The sequence below is a fragment of the Haemaphysalis longicornis genome, unplaced genomic scaffold (assembly GCF_048455015.1).
Source record: "Haemaphysalis longicornis isolate Haplotype H1 unplaced genomic scaffold, Haemaphysalis longicornis Haplotype H1 scaffold_3, whole genome shotgun sequence".
NCBI classification, from domain to species: Eukaryota; Metazoa; Arthropoda; class Arachnida; order Ixodida; family Ixodidae; genus Haemaphysalis; species Haemaphysalis longicornis.
This window is the reverse complement of record NW_027526335.1, coordinates 78,419,007-78,439,517: the sequence shown is the minus strand read 5'-3', so window position 1 is coordinate 78,439,517 and position 20,511 is coordinate 78,419,007. Positions and strand designations below refer to the sequence as shown.

Sequence of the window (20,511 nt, the reverse complement as noted above, 5' to 3'; positions counted from 1 at the left end):
CGCCTTCAAGTCATCGAAGACTACATATTCTCCCCGAGAGACGCGACATTTGGCTTATCTTGCAGAGTTTACGACGGACATTCGGCATGTCAAGGGAGTTAACAACATTCCAGCCGACGCCCTTAGCCGTATTTCCGCCATACAGCGCCCCGGTTTCAGTTCTCAGGAGTTGGCCCAAGCCCAAAGCGATGACGAGGAGCTCCGAACTCTACGTTCTTCAAACAGCTCCTCTCTGCAACTCGAGGACATTCTATGTCCTGATTCGGGAATCAGCATCGTTTGCGACATTGACCCGGTCTCAGGCCGCAGACGGCCGTACCTTCCTGCGTCTCTCAGGCGCATTGCCTTCAACTCTATTCACCGTCTCTCTCATCCTGGAGTTCGTGCCTCACGGCGTTTGATTGCCGAGAGATACGTCTGGCCGGGCATGAATACTGACGTACGCGCCTGGGCCCGTTCCTGCCTCGCCTGCCAACAATGCAAGGTCTCTCGGCATACCACATCGCCTCTGGCTACTTTCCCACTACCGGACTCAAGGTTCTCCACAATTCACGTGGACCTTGTTGGCCCACTACCACCATCTAAGGGCTGCCGCTACATCTTGACAGTGATCGACCGTTTTACCCGCTGGCCGGAGGCTTCTCCAATCGACGATATTACGGCTGAGACTGTTGCTTCCACGCTTATGTCGACGTGGATCGCCCGTTTTGGCGTGCCGTCGGAGATTATCACAGACCGTGGCCGCCAATTTGAGTCCACACTCTTTCGCCACTTGACATGCCTACTCGGTGTTACTCACCTAAAAACAACGGCCTATCATCCTCAAGCCAACGGCATGGTCGAGAGGTTTCATCGTCAGCTCAAGGCCTCGCTGATGGCTCACGAATCACCTGAGCAGTGGGCAGTTCACCTTCCTCTTGTGCTGCTAGGATTGCGCACTGTCATCAAAGATGATCTTGGTTGTGCCGCATCGCAAATGGTCTACGGCACGTCTTTGCGATTACCGGCAGACTTCCTGGTCCCTCCACAGTCTCAAGATAACCCTTCCTCTCCTGGCCCATCCTACGTAAAGGATTTAACCCGGTTTTTCAGCTATATCCGTCCCCAACCGCCACGGCCGTGTTCCACAAAACCCACTTTTATTCACCCAAGTCTTTCTGTCAGCCAATACGTTTTCATCCGTGTCGACAGTGCCCGCCGACCACTTCAACCGCCCTACACCGGCCCTCATCTCGTCATTTCACGCGGCGAAAAGACGTTTACAGTTCGCGTTAACGGCCGCGACACTGTCGTTTCCATCGATCGCCTCAAGCCCGCTTTCACCGAGGCTGAACCGCCTGCCTTCGACACCACCATCCACCACTCCACCCTGAACACCACCACTCTCCCCTCCGTTCGCAGCCCCACCCGCGAACATCCCAGCGCAAAGACTGTCCGTTTTGCCGACACTCCGTCTGAAGAGGGGGGGGCTATGTGGCGGCGCCCCAGCAGCTTGCGTCGTCTGCTGCCGCAAACGGGCACGCTCCAGGAACGATGACGCTGGGGCTGAGCCACGAGTGGCGAGTGCTGACCACGCGCTTGCGGTGCGCGCTGGGCACGAGGTGGAATAAAGCGGGGCCTCCAGTTTGGGCCCACGGCGCTGTAGCGTGCAGACGTGTGTCTTCTCATCTCTCTGTCGCATTCGCGACAACGTCTTACGAACGTCTGCTGACACACGTCGCGTTTCCGCCTTCCGTGGTCCTTCCATGTAGACCGGTGTATAAACGCTACGCCCTCTCTCCACTACGAGTCAGCATGCGTTCGCGTTCCCAATCTTGCTTCGCCGCCGTATCGAAGACGTGTTCCACGCACCTTCCTAGCCCCCGCCTCCTCCACACCTTTGCTGCTTGCATTTAAGTTAGCGTCTGCTCAGGGTTTACAATGTCTCTGGTTTCTCGGCAGCATGACGTCTTACGAACGTCTGCTGACACACGTCGCGTTTCCGCCTTCCGTGGTCCTTCCATGTAGACCGGTGTATAAACGCTACGCCCTCTCTCCACTACGAGTCAGCATGCGTTCGCGTTCCCAATCTTGCTTCGCCGCCGTATCGAAGACGTGTTCCACGCACCTTCCTAGCCCCCGCCTCCTCCACACCTTTGCTGCTTGCATTTAAGTTAGCGTCTGCTCAGGGTTTACAATGTCTCTGGTTTCTCGGCAGCATGACGTCTTACGAACGTCTGCTGACACACGTCGCGTTTCCGCCTTCCGTGGTCATTCCATGTAGACCGGTGTATTAACGCTACGCCCTCTCTCCACTACGAGTCAGCATGCGTTCGCGTTCCCAATCTTGCTTCGCCGCCGTATCGAAGACGTGTTCCACGCACCTTCCTAGCCCCCGCCTCCTCCACACCTTTGCTGCTTGCATTTAAGTTAGCGTCTGCTCAGGGTTTACAATGTCTCTGGTTTCTCGGCAGCATGACGTCTTACGAACGTCTGCTGATACACGTCGCGTTTCCGCCTTCCGTGGTCATTCCATGTAGACCGGTGTATTAACGCTACGCCCTCTCTCCACTACGAGTCAGCATGCGTTCGCGTTCCCAATCTTGCTTCGCCGCCGTATCGAAGACGTGTTCCACGCACCTTCCTAGCCCCCGCCTCCTCCACACCTTTGCTGCTTGCATTTAAGTTAGCGTCTGCTCAGGGTTTACAATGTCTCTGGTTTCTCGGCAGCATGACGTCTTACGAACGTCTGCTGACACACGTCGCGTTTCCGCCTTCCGTGGTCCTTCCATGTAGACCGGTGTATAAACGCTACGCCCTCTCTCCACTACGAGTCAGCATGCGTTCGCGTTCCCAATCTTGCTTCGCCGCCGTATCGAAGACGTGTTCCACGCACCTTCCTAGCCCCCGCCTCCTCCACACCTTTGCTGCTTGCATTTAAGTTAGCGTCTGCTCAGGGTTTACAATGTCTCTGGTTTCTCGGCAGCATGACGTCTTACGAACGTCTGCTGACACACGTCGCGTTTCCGCCTTCCGTGGTCATTCCATGTAGACCGGTGTATTAACGCTACGCCCTCTCTCCACTACGCTGACCGGGCGCTCCGTATTGTGCCACACACTTAGAAAGTCAAAGAAAGCGTCGCTTTTAAACGTAAATCGTGGCTGTAAATATACCCCCAGTGCAGGCGGTACAATAAAGTCAGAGCATGTTGATTCTAGCCCGATGTCCAGTTGCTACGACGTTCCGTAGAGCCACAGCAAAATGGGAACATCGAATGCTCCCAACTGTTCTTCCTCTTCCTCATTTTTCAATTATATAACTGCAACCCGCTTCCAGCTCGTTCCCAATGCCCTCAAAGCTCTTCCTGGCCTATGACGGCATCCTCTTCGATTCATGAGGCCAGTTAATGTCAACTCAATTTGACCTTCACAAAACACTGAAGGCTATGATCCTGTTTCAGATGACAACGTTACGTTGAGTCCAGCGACCACAGCGGCGGGCGTCCAGGCACGCGGCAGTGTTTTCGCAACACACTGGGAGGTGAGGAGGGCAAACCAAACGCGTACGGCGCGCCGGTGCCTTCTTCGGAGGCCACTTCGGCAACGGCGGAATGTTGTCCTACATTGGCGCGCCTGCCTGATCACCCTCTCCGGCATTGCACTCGCTCGTGTGGGGCGTCGCTCCTTCCCCCTCGAGCAATGCCCTCCTCGCCTGTGTGGATCGTCACGCTCCGTGTGATTCACTTAAAGAATGCGGGCCACACGGATCGGTGTTCAATCGAAGCGCGCGCACGCTATTTTCCCCAGGCGGAAGTGTCGACAGCGCGGCAGGGGTGTGGCGCGCGGTCTATAGGAGGCAGCGAACCCCGCGGCTATGGTGGCTAGAAGCCACCATACCGCGGCACTCGCCACTTCGAATCAAATTAAAAAAAAAAAAGGTAGCAAGAACGAAGAAAAAACGTTGGTGCGTTTATGCAACAGGCTCCAAATATATGCAACCTATATAGTCGCCCGCAAAATAAAATTGCATTAGCGATATATTCACTGCACTATATAGTCGGCACCGCCATGCGTACTCAATGTTGGTTGATTGCCTCCTTTGCTGTAATCTCCTTTGGTGAAGCCGTTTTGCTCGTCATTCTTTGGAATGGCGAGCTGAGTTTTTTTTGTGCACTGTTTGAAGTGCTCACTATTCTTTTTTCAGTACTAGTTGGTATTGATGTCCTATAGTATTGATGTAGTTATAATGGTACTGATGTAGTCATAAAATGTATTGCTGTAGGTTTTGTCTCACTCGTATTGCAATATTTCAGTGAGCACCTTTTATATAAATCTTGCACTTTCACAATGTATGTGCCCTTCCTGCAATAATCCCTAATTGGGATTGGCAGTATGTGTAAATAAATAAATAAATAAATAAATAAATAATTGAAGGCACCGAAATGGAGCTATAGTTTTGTCAAGAAGTTCACAACGAAAACACATTACCAGCTCGACAACCTCCCCTCCTACCCCCTCTCTGCTTGCAAAATCGACGCGGAACTTGACTGCATGTCTAAAAGAGTCGGTAAGAGGCAACGCAGACGGGGGTAAGCGTTGGAAAAGACAGAGGTACATCCCATCCGTGGCGTTGCGAAAAAGGCGGGTCTAAATTTTAAACCAAGATGTCCTTCAACACAAAAAGTAGGAAGGAAAAAATGATAAAAGTACAAAAAATAATGAAGACACTAATATAAACGCAATATTAAAAGGCGAGCAGCAGCGAGATATCGCCTCCATCCAGGCAAATAATTTATAGTATTTTGCCGAATGATGAAAAGCATGGATCCGAATTCCTATACATAGACGCTATGAACAGCAGCAACAGAAGATCGAAGATTCCATCAGGTTTCTTTTTTAGACATTACGGGATATCACCCCTGGGAACCGCACTGGGAAAGAGCTATATACTCCGCTTCCCCCATACTCGTTATGCCTATGCTTCTCCGCATCCAATTTCACTAACAAAGTCCCAGAGAACTGGCTTTTTTTTGCCACTTCTCCATTTCCCTAACTGGTTTACTCGTGACTACGGGGACCCCCATCTCTGCACACGGCGGTAAGGGAGGTAGTCGTCGTGCGCGCACTCACCGCGATTGGCGAAGTGAGGTTCTCGTTGATTTTGAAGCGGATGCCGACCGAGAGCGGGCCCGGGATCTGGACGGGGTTCGGGTCCAGGTCGAAGCCGGTCACGAACAGCGGGTCCGTCTCCTCGCCGCAATTGTTGAACGCCAGCCGCGCGTAGCCGCGGCGCACCGTGGGACTCGAACCCCCCTGCACCGCGGCGGGGAGCAGGAAAGAGTTCAACCACCACTCAAGAGCTCCTTCCAACGAGGCAGCTGCTCGTGCACGACTTGGTCTACGGGGCGCCGCGGGCATGGGCCCGAAAAACTCCCCACGTTGCACAGTTTAGTTTGGCTGAAACTTGGTTCAACAAAACAAAGAACTCGGACCGTATGCCACTGGGCGCGCATCACGGGTCAACCTGAACATACAGGTGTGAAACCAGCTCAAGTTCGGGTGTGTGGCCTCGAAGTAAAGTTATGGGTACACAAGCTCGAAAAGTAATTTTATGGGAAGGCTAAAATAAACAAAGAACGTAAAAAAAAATCACGCCATATCCACGGAATGAAGGATGATAAGTGGGGCGAAGCTCGAGAGGGGGAGATCGTCGGTAACCGTAACTCTCCCGTGAAAGTTCGCATCATTAAGAAAGACGTCAGACTGTGTGCGTACATTGTACAAATCAACTTTTATTTTCGGAGTCAATGCTCCCAGGCCCAGACCTGGTGAAAGACCCCGCGCCATCGAGGACTACCCCGCACCTCCACCACAATTTGTCACGTAGGATGGGACACAACGGTAAAGAAAGAACTTTTATTTAGGGCGAACTTGTGCCCGAACGAGACGAGAGGAAACGAGCAAAGGTCCTTGCGTCGACGCGTCTCGTTCGATCTCCGAGAACGACTGCCTGCGTTCGTGGCGTGATCTCTTGCGTGATCTCCCCCTCGCAGTGCACGTGCGCTCGCGCCTCCGTTGGCGAACACAGACAAGCTCGCGCTCCCGGTGCCGAGTTTGCGCTGCCGGTTGCAGCCGGTTCTTGCGCGTGCAACGCGGCCCACTTTGCGACATCTCCGAAAGCATGCGGCGGTCACGTTCCACGAGACACAAGGGATGGACAGACCCATGACTTAAGGAGCTTCGCCCCTAAAAATAATAAGACGCGTGAAAATTTTCCGTCACGTGGGGACGTGACGGGTTCGGACGTGGCTCGTTCGGCTCCTGCTTTTTTGCAAAGTTTCCGGAGATTTTTCGATAGTGTTCCCCTGAACTTTCTGCATTTTTGGATTCGTGAAGTCAAGAGGAACACGCTGATACCCGACTTTTATGGGTGGGTGGACGTTTGTGACTTTTATGGCCGCTTTTCTAGCGACCACGCCGTGACTGTGGAAACGCTAACCGCGCTCGTGCGGCGAGGCATCGCTCGCCTGCCCTTTCTCGCCGGGAGCTTTTTTCACGGACTTTGTGATGGAGTGCGAGGTGGAAGGGGAGCCCTTAGCCCCCGAGAACTTTACTAAAGACTTCGGGTGGCAGCACGTTGTCTCCCGACGTTCTTCAGTGCGAAACTAGGCCATCAACCAGATTAGCGGCAATGCGAGCGGGCTTAAGCCTAACGCCGATTCGAACGCTATGGGCCGCGCCGACCGCGCCGACCTTAAAAGCAAGATCATTCGAGGGGGCAGGATGCCTCCGCTGCCCAAAGAAGAAGCGAAGATCGTCGTGCGGCCCCGGGGAGGCCTGTCTATCAGCAAGGTTGGACCTACTGTCGTCGCCGACGCCATATGGCAAGCTGCCGGGCTCGGTCTAGCGACGCGGGACACCGACACGATGTGTCCCAACTTTCAACAAAATATCATGGTGATAAGCACACCCAGCAGGGACAACGCTGCATGCTACGTCGGCATCGAGGGCATCACCGTCACCGGTCAACGCTTCGAGGTGAGCGCTTACGAGGCAGCACCCCACTCCACGTGCAAGGGCGTCATTCGAGGCGTTCCTCTTAGCGACGGACCCGCGGAGATCGAAAAAAAGCTGGTCAATTCAAGAAACCCCGCGGCGCTCGGCGCCAAACGAATCAAGAAAACTACCACCGTAGTGGTCCTGTTCGACGGGTACAGGGTGCCTAATTTCGTCTCCTACGGCGGCACAATGATCAGGTGCACTTTATTTCGCAAGCAAATGGACGTGTGCTACAGCTGCGGCCGCCTCTGGCACCGCTCCGATGTCTGCCCTTCGCCTAACGATGCCGTCTGCAGGGGATGTGGAGAAGCAAACCCCGACGCTCAGCACAGATGCTACCCCAAATGCAAGCTGTGCGGTGGCGGTCACCTTACGGCCGCCAAGGAGTGCAAGCGAAGATTCCAGACACCGTACCTGGTCAGGCGCAGACGGGGGGAACGCTCCCGAGCCGCGGAGAGTTCGAGACAGACCGTCACCTTCAACGACGACGATTTTCCGTCCATGGAGACCTCGAATCAAGCTCAGCAATCACCGTCTCAACGCCCATCCGCCAGCAGCCGCTCCCGGTCCAAGGGGAGATCCAGATCTCGTAGCCGCTCCCGGGGCCGTAGCAGGAGCCGTTCCATCTCCAGGATCCGGTCCAGGTCGAGATCCCGAATCCGATCCAGTCCCAGGTCCCCATCCGGATCCAGGGGCCGTTCGGTTTCCAGAACCCAGCCAGCATCCGGACATCAGCCCGTCTCTACACGTGGCGGGAGGCAACCGTTCCTCGCTTGGGCCGATTTGGTGCGTCCCAACCCCAGCGCCAATACTGGGGCCGCTCCGGGCGCTCGTAACAACCCGCTCCCAGAGCAAGCTAGGGACGCGGAAATCATTCGTTTACGCAAAGAGAACGACGACCTTAAGAAAATGATCAACAGGCTAGTTAATGAAATGGCAGAAATCAGAAAACTCGTTTCGAATACGTCGGGTAACGGTGAGGCAGTCAGGGCCACCGAGACTCCAGTCGCGGCTCCGGTAGACGGTACTGCAACATCCTCCAAACGCAGGGCAGTGGTCGATCACACATGCGAGTCGGGAGTGTTGACCGCAGAAGTTGGCGAGATTAAGCAAACGCTCACTGCGCTCGCAGATGGCCTCAAACAGGTCACCGCTAACGTCAGCTTTCTTAGCGACAGCGTTCGGCAAATTCAGGTTGCGCTCGGGGATCCCAACAGGGGCCTCGGAGCTTTCGCAGATCGCATCGACGCCAATGAGGCGCGAATGGCTTCACCTGCCACTGTCGTACATCCTCTAACCGTTCCCACCGTACTGAGGGAAGCTACGCTTAAGTATCCCACCAACGCGGTGACAGAATGTCCCATTTTTAGCGCAACCTTAACTGCCCCTCTAGGCGGTAGTCAGTTCGATCAGCCCCATAATGGATAGGTCCAAAGAAAGTTTTCGCATTTGGCAATGGAACTGCAGGGGGTATTCTACCAAGAAAGCCCCTCTGCAGCAGTTTTTCAGGTCTTTGGCGGTTAAACCTCAGGTCGTCGCACTCCAAGAAACATTAGTCTCCGCCGCATCGCTTCAAGGCTACAGAGCCGTATCGGGCCAGCCTGGTGGCCGTGGTATTTGTACTTTGATCGATAAAAGGCTAACTCATCTCACCCACGACCTCAAGCTGGCGAGCGGTAGACTCGAATACGTCATGGTGGAGGTACTGCTCGACGCGCCACAGCGGAATCAGCGAAAAAATAGCGTCTTCGTCCTCAATATCTATAGCAACCCTAGAGACTCGCGCCAACAGTTCAAGACCATCCTCAAAAAAGCGACCGACCTGGCCGGCCCTCGACCCTTGGTCGTCGTAGGTGATTTCAACGCCCCGTACGGCCTCTGGGGTTATGTCTATGACACTACCAAGGGGCGCAACTTGTGGCAAGACGCCAAAGAGGTGGACCTTACTCTGGTAACAGACAAGGCTTTTCCCACACGCATCGGCAACTCCGCAACCCGAGACACTACACCCGACCTCGCCTTCGTCAAGAACGTGGAGGACGTGGGATGGGAGAACACCGCCATGGAGTTCGGCAGCGACCACTACATTCTCGAGACGCATTTCAAGGTCGCTCGGAGTAGGGTCAGGGAATTCACGTTCGTCGATTGGGACCATTTTCGCAAGATTCGGGAAGAACCCGGGAGAGCGAGTGCACCTGCCAGCCTCGAGGAATGGTGTGAAGGCATCCGCAACGACGCTTCCGCGGCCACCAAGAAAGTGGTAACCGATCTCGACGTCGAGCAAATGGATAGTAGGCTTGCCCACCTGATCGCGGCCAAAAATGCCCTGCTCCGCCGATGGAAAGGTCAAAGACTCAATCGCAGACTTCGAAAGAAGATTTCGGAGCTCAACAAGGTTATCGATGACTACTGCAAAGTGCTGTGCAAGCAGCAGTGGGACGAGCTCTGCGAATCCATCGACGGACAGATACGTTACGGCAAGTCCTGGGGCATGCTGAAGCACCTTCTCGACGTAAGCGGCCCCAAGTCAAACCAGAAGCACACATTGGCCCGGGCCCTTCACGAGGCCACATGGACTCACACGGGCGACGAACTAGTCTCCAAACTCCTTCAGAAGTACCTGCCCATCCGGCACAACGGGGATGTGGTGACGCAACTCCCGGACTACCGAGGCCCTCCTCGCCCCGTACTGGATGAAGACTTCTCCGTTGCCGAGGTCAGACAGGCCATCTTCGCGCTCAATCGCAAGTCTGCGCCGGGTCCCGATGGGGTCACTAACAGAATGCTGCGAAACCTTGACGCCCCATCGATTGCCTTTCTGACCGACAAGATCAACGAGATCTGGAAGAATGGCGTTGTTCCTGCAGAATGGAAAATGGCCTGCACGGTGCTCATCCCAAAACCCGGCAAGGCCCCGAACATCGAGAACCTCAGGCCGATTTCTCTAACGTCTTGCGCCGGCAAGGTAATGGAGCACGTCGTCCTTAATAGGATTAACAGGTACCTCGAAGACAACGGGATTTACCCGTTCAACATGATTGGCTTCCGAGTCGGACTCTCGACGCAAGATGCCATGAAACTAATCAAGCATCAGATCGTGGATGGCCGTTCCAGGGACGTAAAGGCCCTGCTCGGCCTGGACCTCGAGAAGGCTTTTGATAACGTGCTCCACACCTTCATCGCCAAAACAATTTCGGACCTGGGTCTCGGTTCCAGATTCCACAGGTACGTTATCTCTTTTCTAACTGACCGGAAGGCCACGCTTCGCATTGGAGACTTCCGCTCCGACGAAGTGCCCCTCGGAGGACGGGGAACTCAGGGCGCCGTAATCTCCCCCATGCTATTTAACATCTGTATGATTGGCCTTTCGGAGAGGTTGGCACGAGTCGAGGGCGTCAAGCATACCATCTACGCCGACGACATCACCATCTGGTGCTCCGGCGGCTGCGAGGGAAGAGTTGAAGAAGCTATGCAGGAGGCGATCGATGTGACCGAGCAGTACCTCCGCCCCACCGGACTTCGTTGCTCCCCCGCGAAGTCGGAGCTTCTGCTTTACAGAAAGGAGAAGGGAGGCAGACCCAAAGACTGGAAGCCAGTCTCCGAAAGCAACATCACTCTTCGCACCAGTGACGGGGGGCTGATACCCAGGGTCGACGTCATTCGGGTCCTGGGCATGTTTGTCGAATTCAATGGCGGGAACGGAACGGCTCTCCGCAAAATCATTGCAAAGACGGAAAACGCTTTCCAGCTCGTTCGAAGAATTGCAAACCGACACCGGGGCATGAAGGAGGACAATCTCCTCAGGCTGATCAATGCCTTCGTACTGTGCCACTTCACGTACACGATTTCCATGCACAACTGGCTCAGAGCGGAACGAGACAAGCTCAACGCTCTCATCCGTAAAGTAGTCAAAAGGGCTCTCGGATTGCCCATCAGGACTCATACAGAGGATCTCCTCAAGCTCGGGTTACACAACACCGCCGAGGAGATTGCCGAAGCCCAAGAACGCGCACAACTCGCTCGCCTGAACACCACAGCAGCAGGCAAACGCATCCTCGAAGAGCTAGGCTACCCTTCAGCAGGATCCTCGAGGAGCAGTACCCCGATCCCTAGGTGCATTCGAGAGAAGTTCATAGTGGCCCCCGTGCCCCGAAACGTGCATCCTGTCAACAACGAGGGCAGACGCAAGGCAAGAGCAGCAGCGATCCTCAAACAGATCAAGCAAAAAAACATTATAGCAAGCTTCGTTGACGCTGCGGAGTACAGCAATGGGAAGACCTTTGCCGTCGCTGTGGTCGACTCCAGCGGAAATATTTCTAACTGCGCTTCCATTCGCACATCAGACCCCCAAGTCGCTGAGCAAGTCGCCATCGCCCTCGCCCTGCTAGACGGTCGTGGGTCAGAGATCTACAGTGACTCCAAAACGGCAGTGAGGGCTTTTCAGAATGGCCGCATAGCTGAGCAAGCTGCTCGCCTTCTTAGCGTTTGGCGTACAGATGCTCTCACGCATCATTCAATTCACTGGTTCCCCGCTCATGTAGGATCTCTCGCGGGTGCTCCCCCGAACCTCAATGAGTCTGCTAACGAGGCTGCGCGCGACCTCACTGACCGCGCTTCCTCTGTAAGGAGAGCTGACTCGCCTCCCCCTTACGGCCACAGGGATGCTCCCGCTACTTATAACGAGGTCACGAAATTTTTCTACATGTCTAGAAGGGTCTTTCCACCCCCTCACCCCAAGTTGAATAGGGCGCAAGCCGTTTCCCTTAGACTATTACAGACCTGCACATATCCGTGTTTGGCAGTTCTACACGAAGTTTACCCCGACGTATATCGCGACGACGCCTGCCCGTCCTGCGGACAGACCTCTACTCTAGCTCACATGCTCTGGGAGTGCGGGTCCGCACACCCCAAGTTCAGCAAGGAGGAGTGGGACTCTCTTCTGCGTAGCCCCGCTCTAGACAAGCAAATCCTGGCAGTCCAGCGTGCCCGCGACCGGACCGGTGGGCTAGACCTGCCGATCCCGACGTGGGACTAGCCGGGTGCGCGACGAGCTCGCGTCATCGCCGGACCCTCAATAAAGTTCTTTCACTCACTCACTCACTTCCGTCACGTGCTACTCAGACCTGACAACCGTTATTTTTGTCCGTCGTATGCTTAGTTCTTTTTACATCTTCGGGTTGGACAGCAGACGCAAAATCCTTGTACACACACCCAAACAGTCGAATACAGCCCGTTCAATTTGGGAGAGACGCCGTGCAAGGCTTAAAGCGATCTCATTATGACAGCACACAGCCTAGCTAAGGACATCGGGGGGCTACTTTTGAAAAGAGACGTATAAGCATTGATCACCACAGGAACTTCACATTGTCAGGTATATGTATACACCGCGGGCCTCATTAGCTTGTACGACGGGATGAAACAATGCACGGACATACCCATACCAAAAACATCAGCTTCACTCGCGATGAGGGTTCATGCTGAAATCCTGTAAAGCACTCTTTCTTTCTTCTTAATAAACACAGCTGCAGGGGTGAACACAAATAGATAAAAAATAACTACAACGCTGAACGGTAACAAGTGCGCCGCCAAGATCGCTATGCATATATACGCGCGAAAAGTCAAACACCCACGTTTTTGAGTCATGCATAAACATTAAAGCTCAATATGAATTGCCCAACTTTCCCAGGAACAGTTTCCAAAGTATAACCACGCAACACACTGCTACAGCGAACCCAAGAAAAACGAAGCAAGAAGGTATACGAACGAACTGCAAACACGACCAGTGGGATAGTTCTCTAACGTTTGGCAGATCTAGCGACGCCTCACTGCTTCTTTCCTCGTATTTTCGCCCGCGTCGTTTCGGACCCTTCCGCGGTGTTTGCTAATGAAGCGGCCCACGCGTGACCAAGGTCGTGAGCGCACAATAAGAAATGTCACGGTTCAGTCTCGAACGGTGCGCGCGGCCTGATGGGTTCTTAATGGTTACGCAACGGCCGCATGCCCTCCTCGGAGCGGGCCATTGCCTGCTCGAGTGCAGCGCGCGTGAAACGGAAGAAGCGGAAAAGACGGAGATATTTGCCCAGATAAAGGTCAATCGGTCTCCGCTCGTACGCCGCCAGACATCCACGGACGGGCGCGGGGGGGAATCGATGCATTGCAATGCTTGCACGCGAGACTGGGTCGCGCCGTTGCGGCGAGAATGCTTGAACGATGCGCACAAAGCCTGGACGTGACACGAGGCTCAACTCAAACAACTCGAAAAAAAGTGAAGAAATTACGGCTGGAAGAAGGCTTCAAGGGAAAGAATTATGCGAGAGAAGAGTTGTTACGCGTGCGCCTGCAATGACAGGTTATTAGTGGCAAGAAACTTTTCATTCCTCAAACTATGATAAATACGCAGCGTTAATAGAGGTAAGAAAAAAAAGTTGTTTTGTTTTTGAACTATATTACGCGTTTTATGGCTCGTGAGTCAGCTTGTAATTTTCTTTTTTAACTTCTTGTCCACGTGTTCCCTGTTTTTTACAATGTGACATTAAAAGGCAACCCGTCGAAAAAAAAACGTTTTGACGTTTTCTTTCACACACCAAAATGTTGAAAGTTGCGGGGGCTCTATCCCCCAACAAGGTGCGACGCAAGCTCGCGCTAAAATCACGCCTAGAAAAGCAGCCATGAGCATGACTGCCATTAATTTAGGTGACACTTAATCCGGTGTCTTATCACAAGGCATTTAGTATTTCAAGGAACAAAAAAGCCTATTGTGAACATAATAGCTTGCCTACCTTTCTCGCATAAGTGAGGTACCTGTATCAAACCTCAAATGCGCCGTTTCCTGCTTTTTTTTTTTTTTGCTGACTTACTGTTTTTTTGTTGACAGCAAAGTTTAGTTTTATGCATTGAACTTGGTATATGGAGCCCGCCGTGTTGGGGTCTACGAATTAATTTTGACAACCAGGGCACCGTTCGCGAGTAGGGAAATATGGCATACACGGGCTTCTTGGCTCTTCGATTTAGTCAGAAAAATAACTGTAGGCGATCCACCGAACCACCGCGGCAGGTACGGTGCTTTGCAACGTTGCAAAAATACTCATCCACTCGGGACAAAATGTCTTGCTACAGTTGATCATAGCATTTCAAAAAACAGTGCAAGGAAATAGAGACAGAAGTTACCGTGAAAAGAGTGAGGATGCCAGCACAATGTTTTCACCAACTTGTCTATCTTTACAGCAGCTATAACAGCACTCGTTGACCCTCATAGACGCAATCATGTCCGCTCTGAGAAGTTGCGACGTTTTACACACCGAAATTCCCCGGAAAGCTTGGGTTCATTCATTGTTTATATCATGTGCGTATCTCAAAGTTGCCGAAAACAAAACAACAACAAAAATTCCAGGATTATTGTTGCAGCTCGGAGACGAATTACTGCCCCCCCCCCCACTCCTCTTTTTCTCTCTCTAGCTATCTTTTGGCCCTAATTTTTATTGGCTCTATACTCATTAAGTTACTTTTTTTTTCTTCCGGCTGCGATATGGCCAGCAAGCGCAACGTACCCTTGGCTTGGCTCTTGGCATGCCCAAGTCACACAGGTATTATGTAAAGTTATCGACGCAGTGTTTCCAGAGTGTGAGCGCTCCAATTTCGGGTGTCCCCTTTTCTCGTGCATGGTAACACAAGCATTCAGGCGCGTGTGCGACCGATTAACGAGCTGCTGACCTATCCGAAGTGCACAAATATCCGTTGCCGGACAGCCTCGCTGGGAGAGGGATTCCCACTGGCAAGTTCACGCTTGCGCCGTTCTAGAACTTCGCCTCACGATCGTGTATACCCAGTCGGCAAGCATGACTGTACCCCGCGGTGTTATCTCCGAAATTATTACTCTTCGCTTACTCCACAGTTAAGTTCGGCGTTCATTGGTGTGATCTGGTCTGGAAACGTTTAAGAGGACCTGCAGCACATGTGTAACGAGCTTCTTGAGGCGATACATGACAAGTTCTCTTAAGCTGACGCAACCCGAAGGCGGGTTTCTTGTGAGCTGTCGTCCTCGTTCTAGCGTTGAGTGATTTCGCTCAAGTTCCAGAGCGAAAGTCACAAGGTAAGACAGCCAGGAGATGGGGGTCGTTGTCGGCTTTGGGCGTGATATGCAGCCCTAAACTAGGTAGGAACCGTAACAGGAGTAACGTATAACTTCACCAGCTTGCCGGTCGCTTTAAAAATGTACCTTCGGCTGGCATATAAAGGTCGTGTTTGTAGTACTAACGCAGTCGATAGCGCACATCGCATATCCTTCGTTCCATGCAGAATATTCTTAGGAATAAATTCATGCATGTGGTGATTATTAAAAGACGAAAGGAAATGATCTGCAAACCAAACGAGTCGTTTCCGTTATCCTGAACTCAGCTGAACAAGTCGTAGAGTATATACGCCGACTGTTCTTGTCCGTACCTCGTGAATTCTCAGAGCACGAAGACGAAGAGGATAGAACACATAACGGGCTGGAATGCTCGCCGCCTCCGCCGATATGCGCAAAGAGCTTGGCCAGCGTCTTGAGGCAAGCAGTCTTTAAACGTGGGCAGGTGCGGTTCAGCCATGCAACCACAGTGGTTCGACAAGCGATGCCTCGTCTCGAATTCTACGCTCTTTTACGGCTCCTAGCTCTGCCTTTTCTTTTCTTTTCTTTTATTTCTTTTTTTTTTTTTTTTTTGTGGCCGCTCCCACAGGATTGTTTTAAAGTACTGCCGGAACGCTGCGCTACTTTTCGTCGGTCGATGCGAACGCTCCCCTGCTTCCACGAAAAACGGCTTGTTCCGGGGATTACTGTCACTTTCTGCCACAATTTTCTTTTTCCCTGCTTCCTTGTCTTTCTTCCCTGCCGCCTATAACTGTCAGCAAACAGCAAATATGACAGACGGCAAACAAAAAGAAAGTGCTCAAAGGCGCGACCGCTTCTAAAAGTGTAGTTTATCTACGCCGACCCGACTACCCCTGAGCGGTTCTAAGCTCATACATCAAACCATGTTTTGTGCCCGCCTTGTTTTTTTTTTTTTTTTGCCTTTCCATAAAGACGCGATGGAGGGTTGGGAGCATAACTCCGGGACCATATATTCTTGCCTTCGGCGGCAGACCTGACGCTGCCAGAGCAACGCGATCAATTGGAGGCTGGCAAAAAAAAAAAAAAATATCAAACGAAACGTGCGTGCTATGGTATACGTGCATTTCAAAACGGAGTCTATGGAAAGAAACCATTTCTACAAATAATTTTATTACGCAATACAGAACCCTTGACTGCGCAGAAGGACAAAAAAAATGTAAGCTTAAGAACTGTTTGCAACCATGCAATACCCGAATTTACAGTCAGTGCATCGAAAACTGGCAGATACCGAAACCACATTCATCGTGACGCTATGTCCAACGAGAGAGCAAGCAAAATGAATTTGTGCCTCCCCTGGCATAGCTTGAGTTAAAACTAACTCAATGCCAAGGTGTATAAAAGGAACCCTAAAGCCTGAATATTTTTTTTATGGCTGAAAGATCATACGTTTCGTAACTCGCTCGTATTTTGTACAACGACCAACGATGCCTTGTATTTCAAGAAAAAGAACGAAATCTTACATTTCCCTCTCCCGTTTTACTTCCATTTTTTCATGACGTTTTAGAGCACGTTCCACAGGGCCCAGGGCAAGCCGGGGCACTGTTTTCAATTTTACCCGATCGTCGACAATACTCCTGAGTGCCCGTTCTCACTGCCATTCAGTTTTGTAGCAAACAATGGACGTCATTCACAAATGTCTTTTTTGTGACGTCATCTTGGTATGGTGACGCCCAGGCAGAATTGGTCATCAAGCCCCGCCCCTATAGCCACACATGGGGAGACTTTCCTGGAAGATGATCCTGCCACCTGGGAGAAGATGTGAAGAGTACACGCGCAGCTGCTGATTGCAGATTTCGGCCGTCTCGCTTTAAAATGATAGCGCTAAAATAATCTCTGATTTTTGCCAGTGGCTGTTGCGTAAATGTGAGCCAGTAGTAAGTAGTTACGGCAGGCTCTCCCGTTTGCCCGCTTGCATGCATCGTTTCATCGCTGTTGTAGGCGAGGCGAAACACTTCATCAACATATTAGATGCCATAAATCCCATCTAACCTACCACATTTCAGGGGTAGATCCAGTTATGATTTCGACGACATCGGAACTACAGTCGAACACGGATATATCGAACTCCAAGGGGATCGCGAATTAGTTCGATATATGAAAAATTCGATATAAAAAATATGGGCTCTGAGACCTCACCTATGGAGGACGATCACTTTCCGATCGTCGCATTCAAGAATGGCGCAACAGGACGCTTTATTTCCGTGAAAAAAATCGCTCATTTTAGCCTGCTTCTTCCTCCAGGAAATGAAATTAAAGACGCTGGTCTCGATCTTCTCGAGGCTGCACAACTAGAAAATTCCAGCAGCACGCTGCGCCTTCGCACACCATGCACAACACGCACGCAAAAGAAGAACAGCGCGCACGTACCACAATAACTTTGAAGGTAACAATTCCAAGGCTCTCTGAACGGACTCCAACAAAGCGCTCGCGATGGTCATCTCCGAGAGAAACAGTGATCTCCGAAAGGTGCGGGACAACTCGCCAAACAGCAGCAACAGCAGCAAAATGCAAAAGAAGGAGCAGCGCCTTCGTTCCCTCTTCCCTTTCCCGAGACGACATCGGGGGAAGACAGACCGAGAGAGAGAGAAAAAAAAACTCTTTTTCGGCAAGCCGGGGAACGTACGCAGCTGCAAAAAAAAAAAAAAAAAAAGACGTGCGCAGTCGGGGCATCCCTACCTCGCACTGTCACATTTTCCGAGCGTTCGGGCTTGTGTGCCTACAGAGAGAGCGGGGCCCGACTGGGCAAACTCAAGTTCGTTCCGATAGGGGGGATTAGTTCCGCGAGCCAGTCTTCTCCATGCCCACGCATTCCTCCACATCCTCCTCAACCTCAACCGGGGGTGCAGCGACCGCCAAAGAGCACCTTCCAGCTCGCGCGGCGTTCGATATACCCAATGTTAGAAAAAATACGGTTCGATATAAACGTACGAATTCCTATACTTTTACACAGAATTTTCAAGGGGATAATTTATGAGTTCGATATAGACAATAATTCGATATACCCGTGTTCGATATATCCGTGTTCGACTGTAAAACAAAGGTTATCTTTTGGGCTGAGCCATCCTATTTTATGTTTGCTAACTGAGGTCTGTGTGTTCCGAAAAGCACATGACGAGCGAAAGTTTACGCATGGTTCTATTTATTTTTAATTTTGTGCATTAACAGGCATATTGGTATATTTGTATACACGACCCACTAATCTACGGATATAGGACACCTTGCCTTTACACTTTAGTGTCTCTTTAAGCGTACCGATGCGATCGAAATACATTGTTCGGCTGAAAGTTATTGCGCACAAAATTACTACGAGTTCGCTTAAATAATACCAACAGCTTTGTTTGTGTTTGTGTTTGCGTGCGTGTGTGTGTGTGTGTCTGTGTGTGTGCGTGTGTGCGTGTGTGCGTGTGTGTGTGTGCGTACGTGCGCGTGCGTGCGTGTGCGTGCGCCTCTGTCATTTCTACGACACTTCTAAAGTTCAACGAGCTTGACTCCCACCACGGGGCTGAGCGGAGCAGTCACCCTATAAGCATGGGCTCCCGCGGTTTCGTCAGCAATTGCGGGTAGAACCTGCGGATCTTCACAAGTATCATCCCGATCATAATCATCATCACACCACCCCTATCATCATCAGCCTGTCTACGCCCACTTCAGGGCAAAGGCCTCTCCCGTAGATCTCCAAATATGCCGGTCCTGTGCTAACTGCGACCAATCTATCACAGCAGAATTCTCGATCTCATTTGCCCATATAACTTTCTGCCGCCCCCTGCCACGCTTGCCTTCTCTAGGGATCCACTCTGTTACCGGTACTTAATGACCAACGGTTATCTTGCCTTTACATTACATGTCCTGCCTACGTCCATTTCTTCTTCTCAATTTCTACTAATATGTCCTTAACGCGCGTTTGTTCCTTGACTCACTCCGCTCTGTTCTTGTCCCTTAATGTTACACCTATCATCTTCTGTTCCATTGCTCGCTGAGTCATCCTTAATTTAAGTTGAACCCTCTTAATGAACCTCCAAGTTTCCGCCACGTAGTGGGTACCGGTAAGATGCGGCTGTCATACACTTACTTCTTCAGGGACAATGGTGGGCTGCCATTCATTAACTGAGAATGCCTGCCGAATGCACTCCACCCCATTCTTATCCTTCTAATTATCTCTGCCTCATGGCTGTGATTCGGGGTCACTACTTGGCCTAAGCAGATGGCTTACCACTTCCACTGCCTCGCCACTTTCTCAAACCGCTGTTCTGTCCCGAGGTTATTGAGCATTACTTTAGTTTTCTGCATATTATTTTCAGGCCCATGCTTCTACTCTTCATTTACAATACTGCTAGCCCTTGCGGGCTGTAGCAGGCTACTCTGCTTGTCCAGTGCGGTAATCATGCTTTGCAATTTGTCCCCCGAGTTACTTAGCAAGGCAACGTCATCAGCAAATCTGAGGTTACTGAGGTATTCTTTATTAACCTTTACGCCCACCTGTTCCAAATGCAATGTTCTGAATACCTCTTGTAAGCATGCTGTGAATAACACTGGAGAGATTGTGTCTCCTTGCCTTACGCCCTTCTATAGGTATTTTACTGCTCTCCTTGTGGAGGACGATGGTAGTTGCGGACCTACAAGTATACTGCCCCCGTAATCCTTAGGACTAAGAGAAGCAGGAAGACAATCATTTTTCTTTCTGCTTCTGTTCAGCAGTGAATTGCCAGCCATGTAGCGTGGAACCAGCCTCTGCATCTTCTTCACGGTCGAGAGTTGGGTTTTGGTCATGGCTTGAGCTTTCCTTACGTCGAAATTTATTCTCGTTGTTCTTGATACTGCAAAATTTTATAGTGGTCGGAGAGTTTTAGATGCAAAGCATCTCTTGCTCTCGGCTCTGTCGTCCGTCGTCCGTCCGTCGCCCGTCCGCACCTCTCACCCTCTCCCCACCAGCTGTGCGATAGCGCGCGCGCTACTCCTCACCGCAGCTGCGCGATAAGCGCGCATGCGCGTTTCCTCTCTCATCTCCTCCTCTCCACTCAATCTGCTCTATATAATAAACCCGGTACGCGCGCTGCTCCCTCAGTTGCTGCTTCGGTTGAGTCACGCTGCGCCGTCCGGAGTTCCGTCATTTTCCGTTATTTGGATACCCAATCTCGTGAACGTTTCGGAACCTCCGAGATGCTTTTGCATCAACTCAGGGTTCCCTCGCGGGAAGGTGGTGTCATTTTTTTATCTGTGCGTCCTGAGGGCAATGCCGACCTCATCCCCGTGGCGGGGAGTGCAAGTCTGGGAGGCGAGTCTATCGTCCGCAAACTTGCCCCTTGATGCGTATTTGAAAAAATGGCCGG

At 51.7% G+C, this 20,511-nt stretch overlaps 2 protein-coding genes across 2 annotated transcripts in view; one reads left to right on the top strand and one right to left on the bottom strand.

Annotated features, from left to right (window-relative positions):
- The window catches only part of LOC144174692 (ganglioside GM2 activator-like), a 72,630-nt gene that overhangs the window by 16,517 nt on the left and 35,602 nt on the right, over positions 1-20,511 (bottom strand). Inside the window, exon 2 of the mRNA XM_077703513.1 lies at positions 5,110-5,292. Coding sequence (XP_077559639.1) covers positions 5,110-5,292 — 183 coding nt within the window. The remainder of the gene's footprint in view (positions 1-5,109; positions 5,293-20,511) is intronic.
- Positions 10,406-12,121, top strand: LOC144173303 (uncharacterized). Its single transcript, XM_077701785.1, has one exon. The coding sequence runs from the start codon at positions 10,508-10,510 to the stop codon at positions 12,071-12,073; it is 1,566 nt and encodes a 521-aa protein (XP_077557911.1). The 5' UTR covers positions 10,406-10,507; the 3' UTR covers positions 12,074-12,121.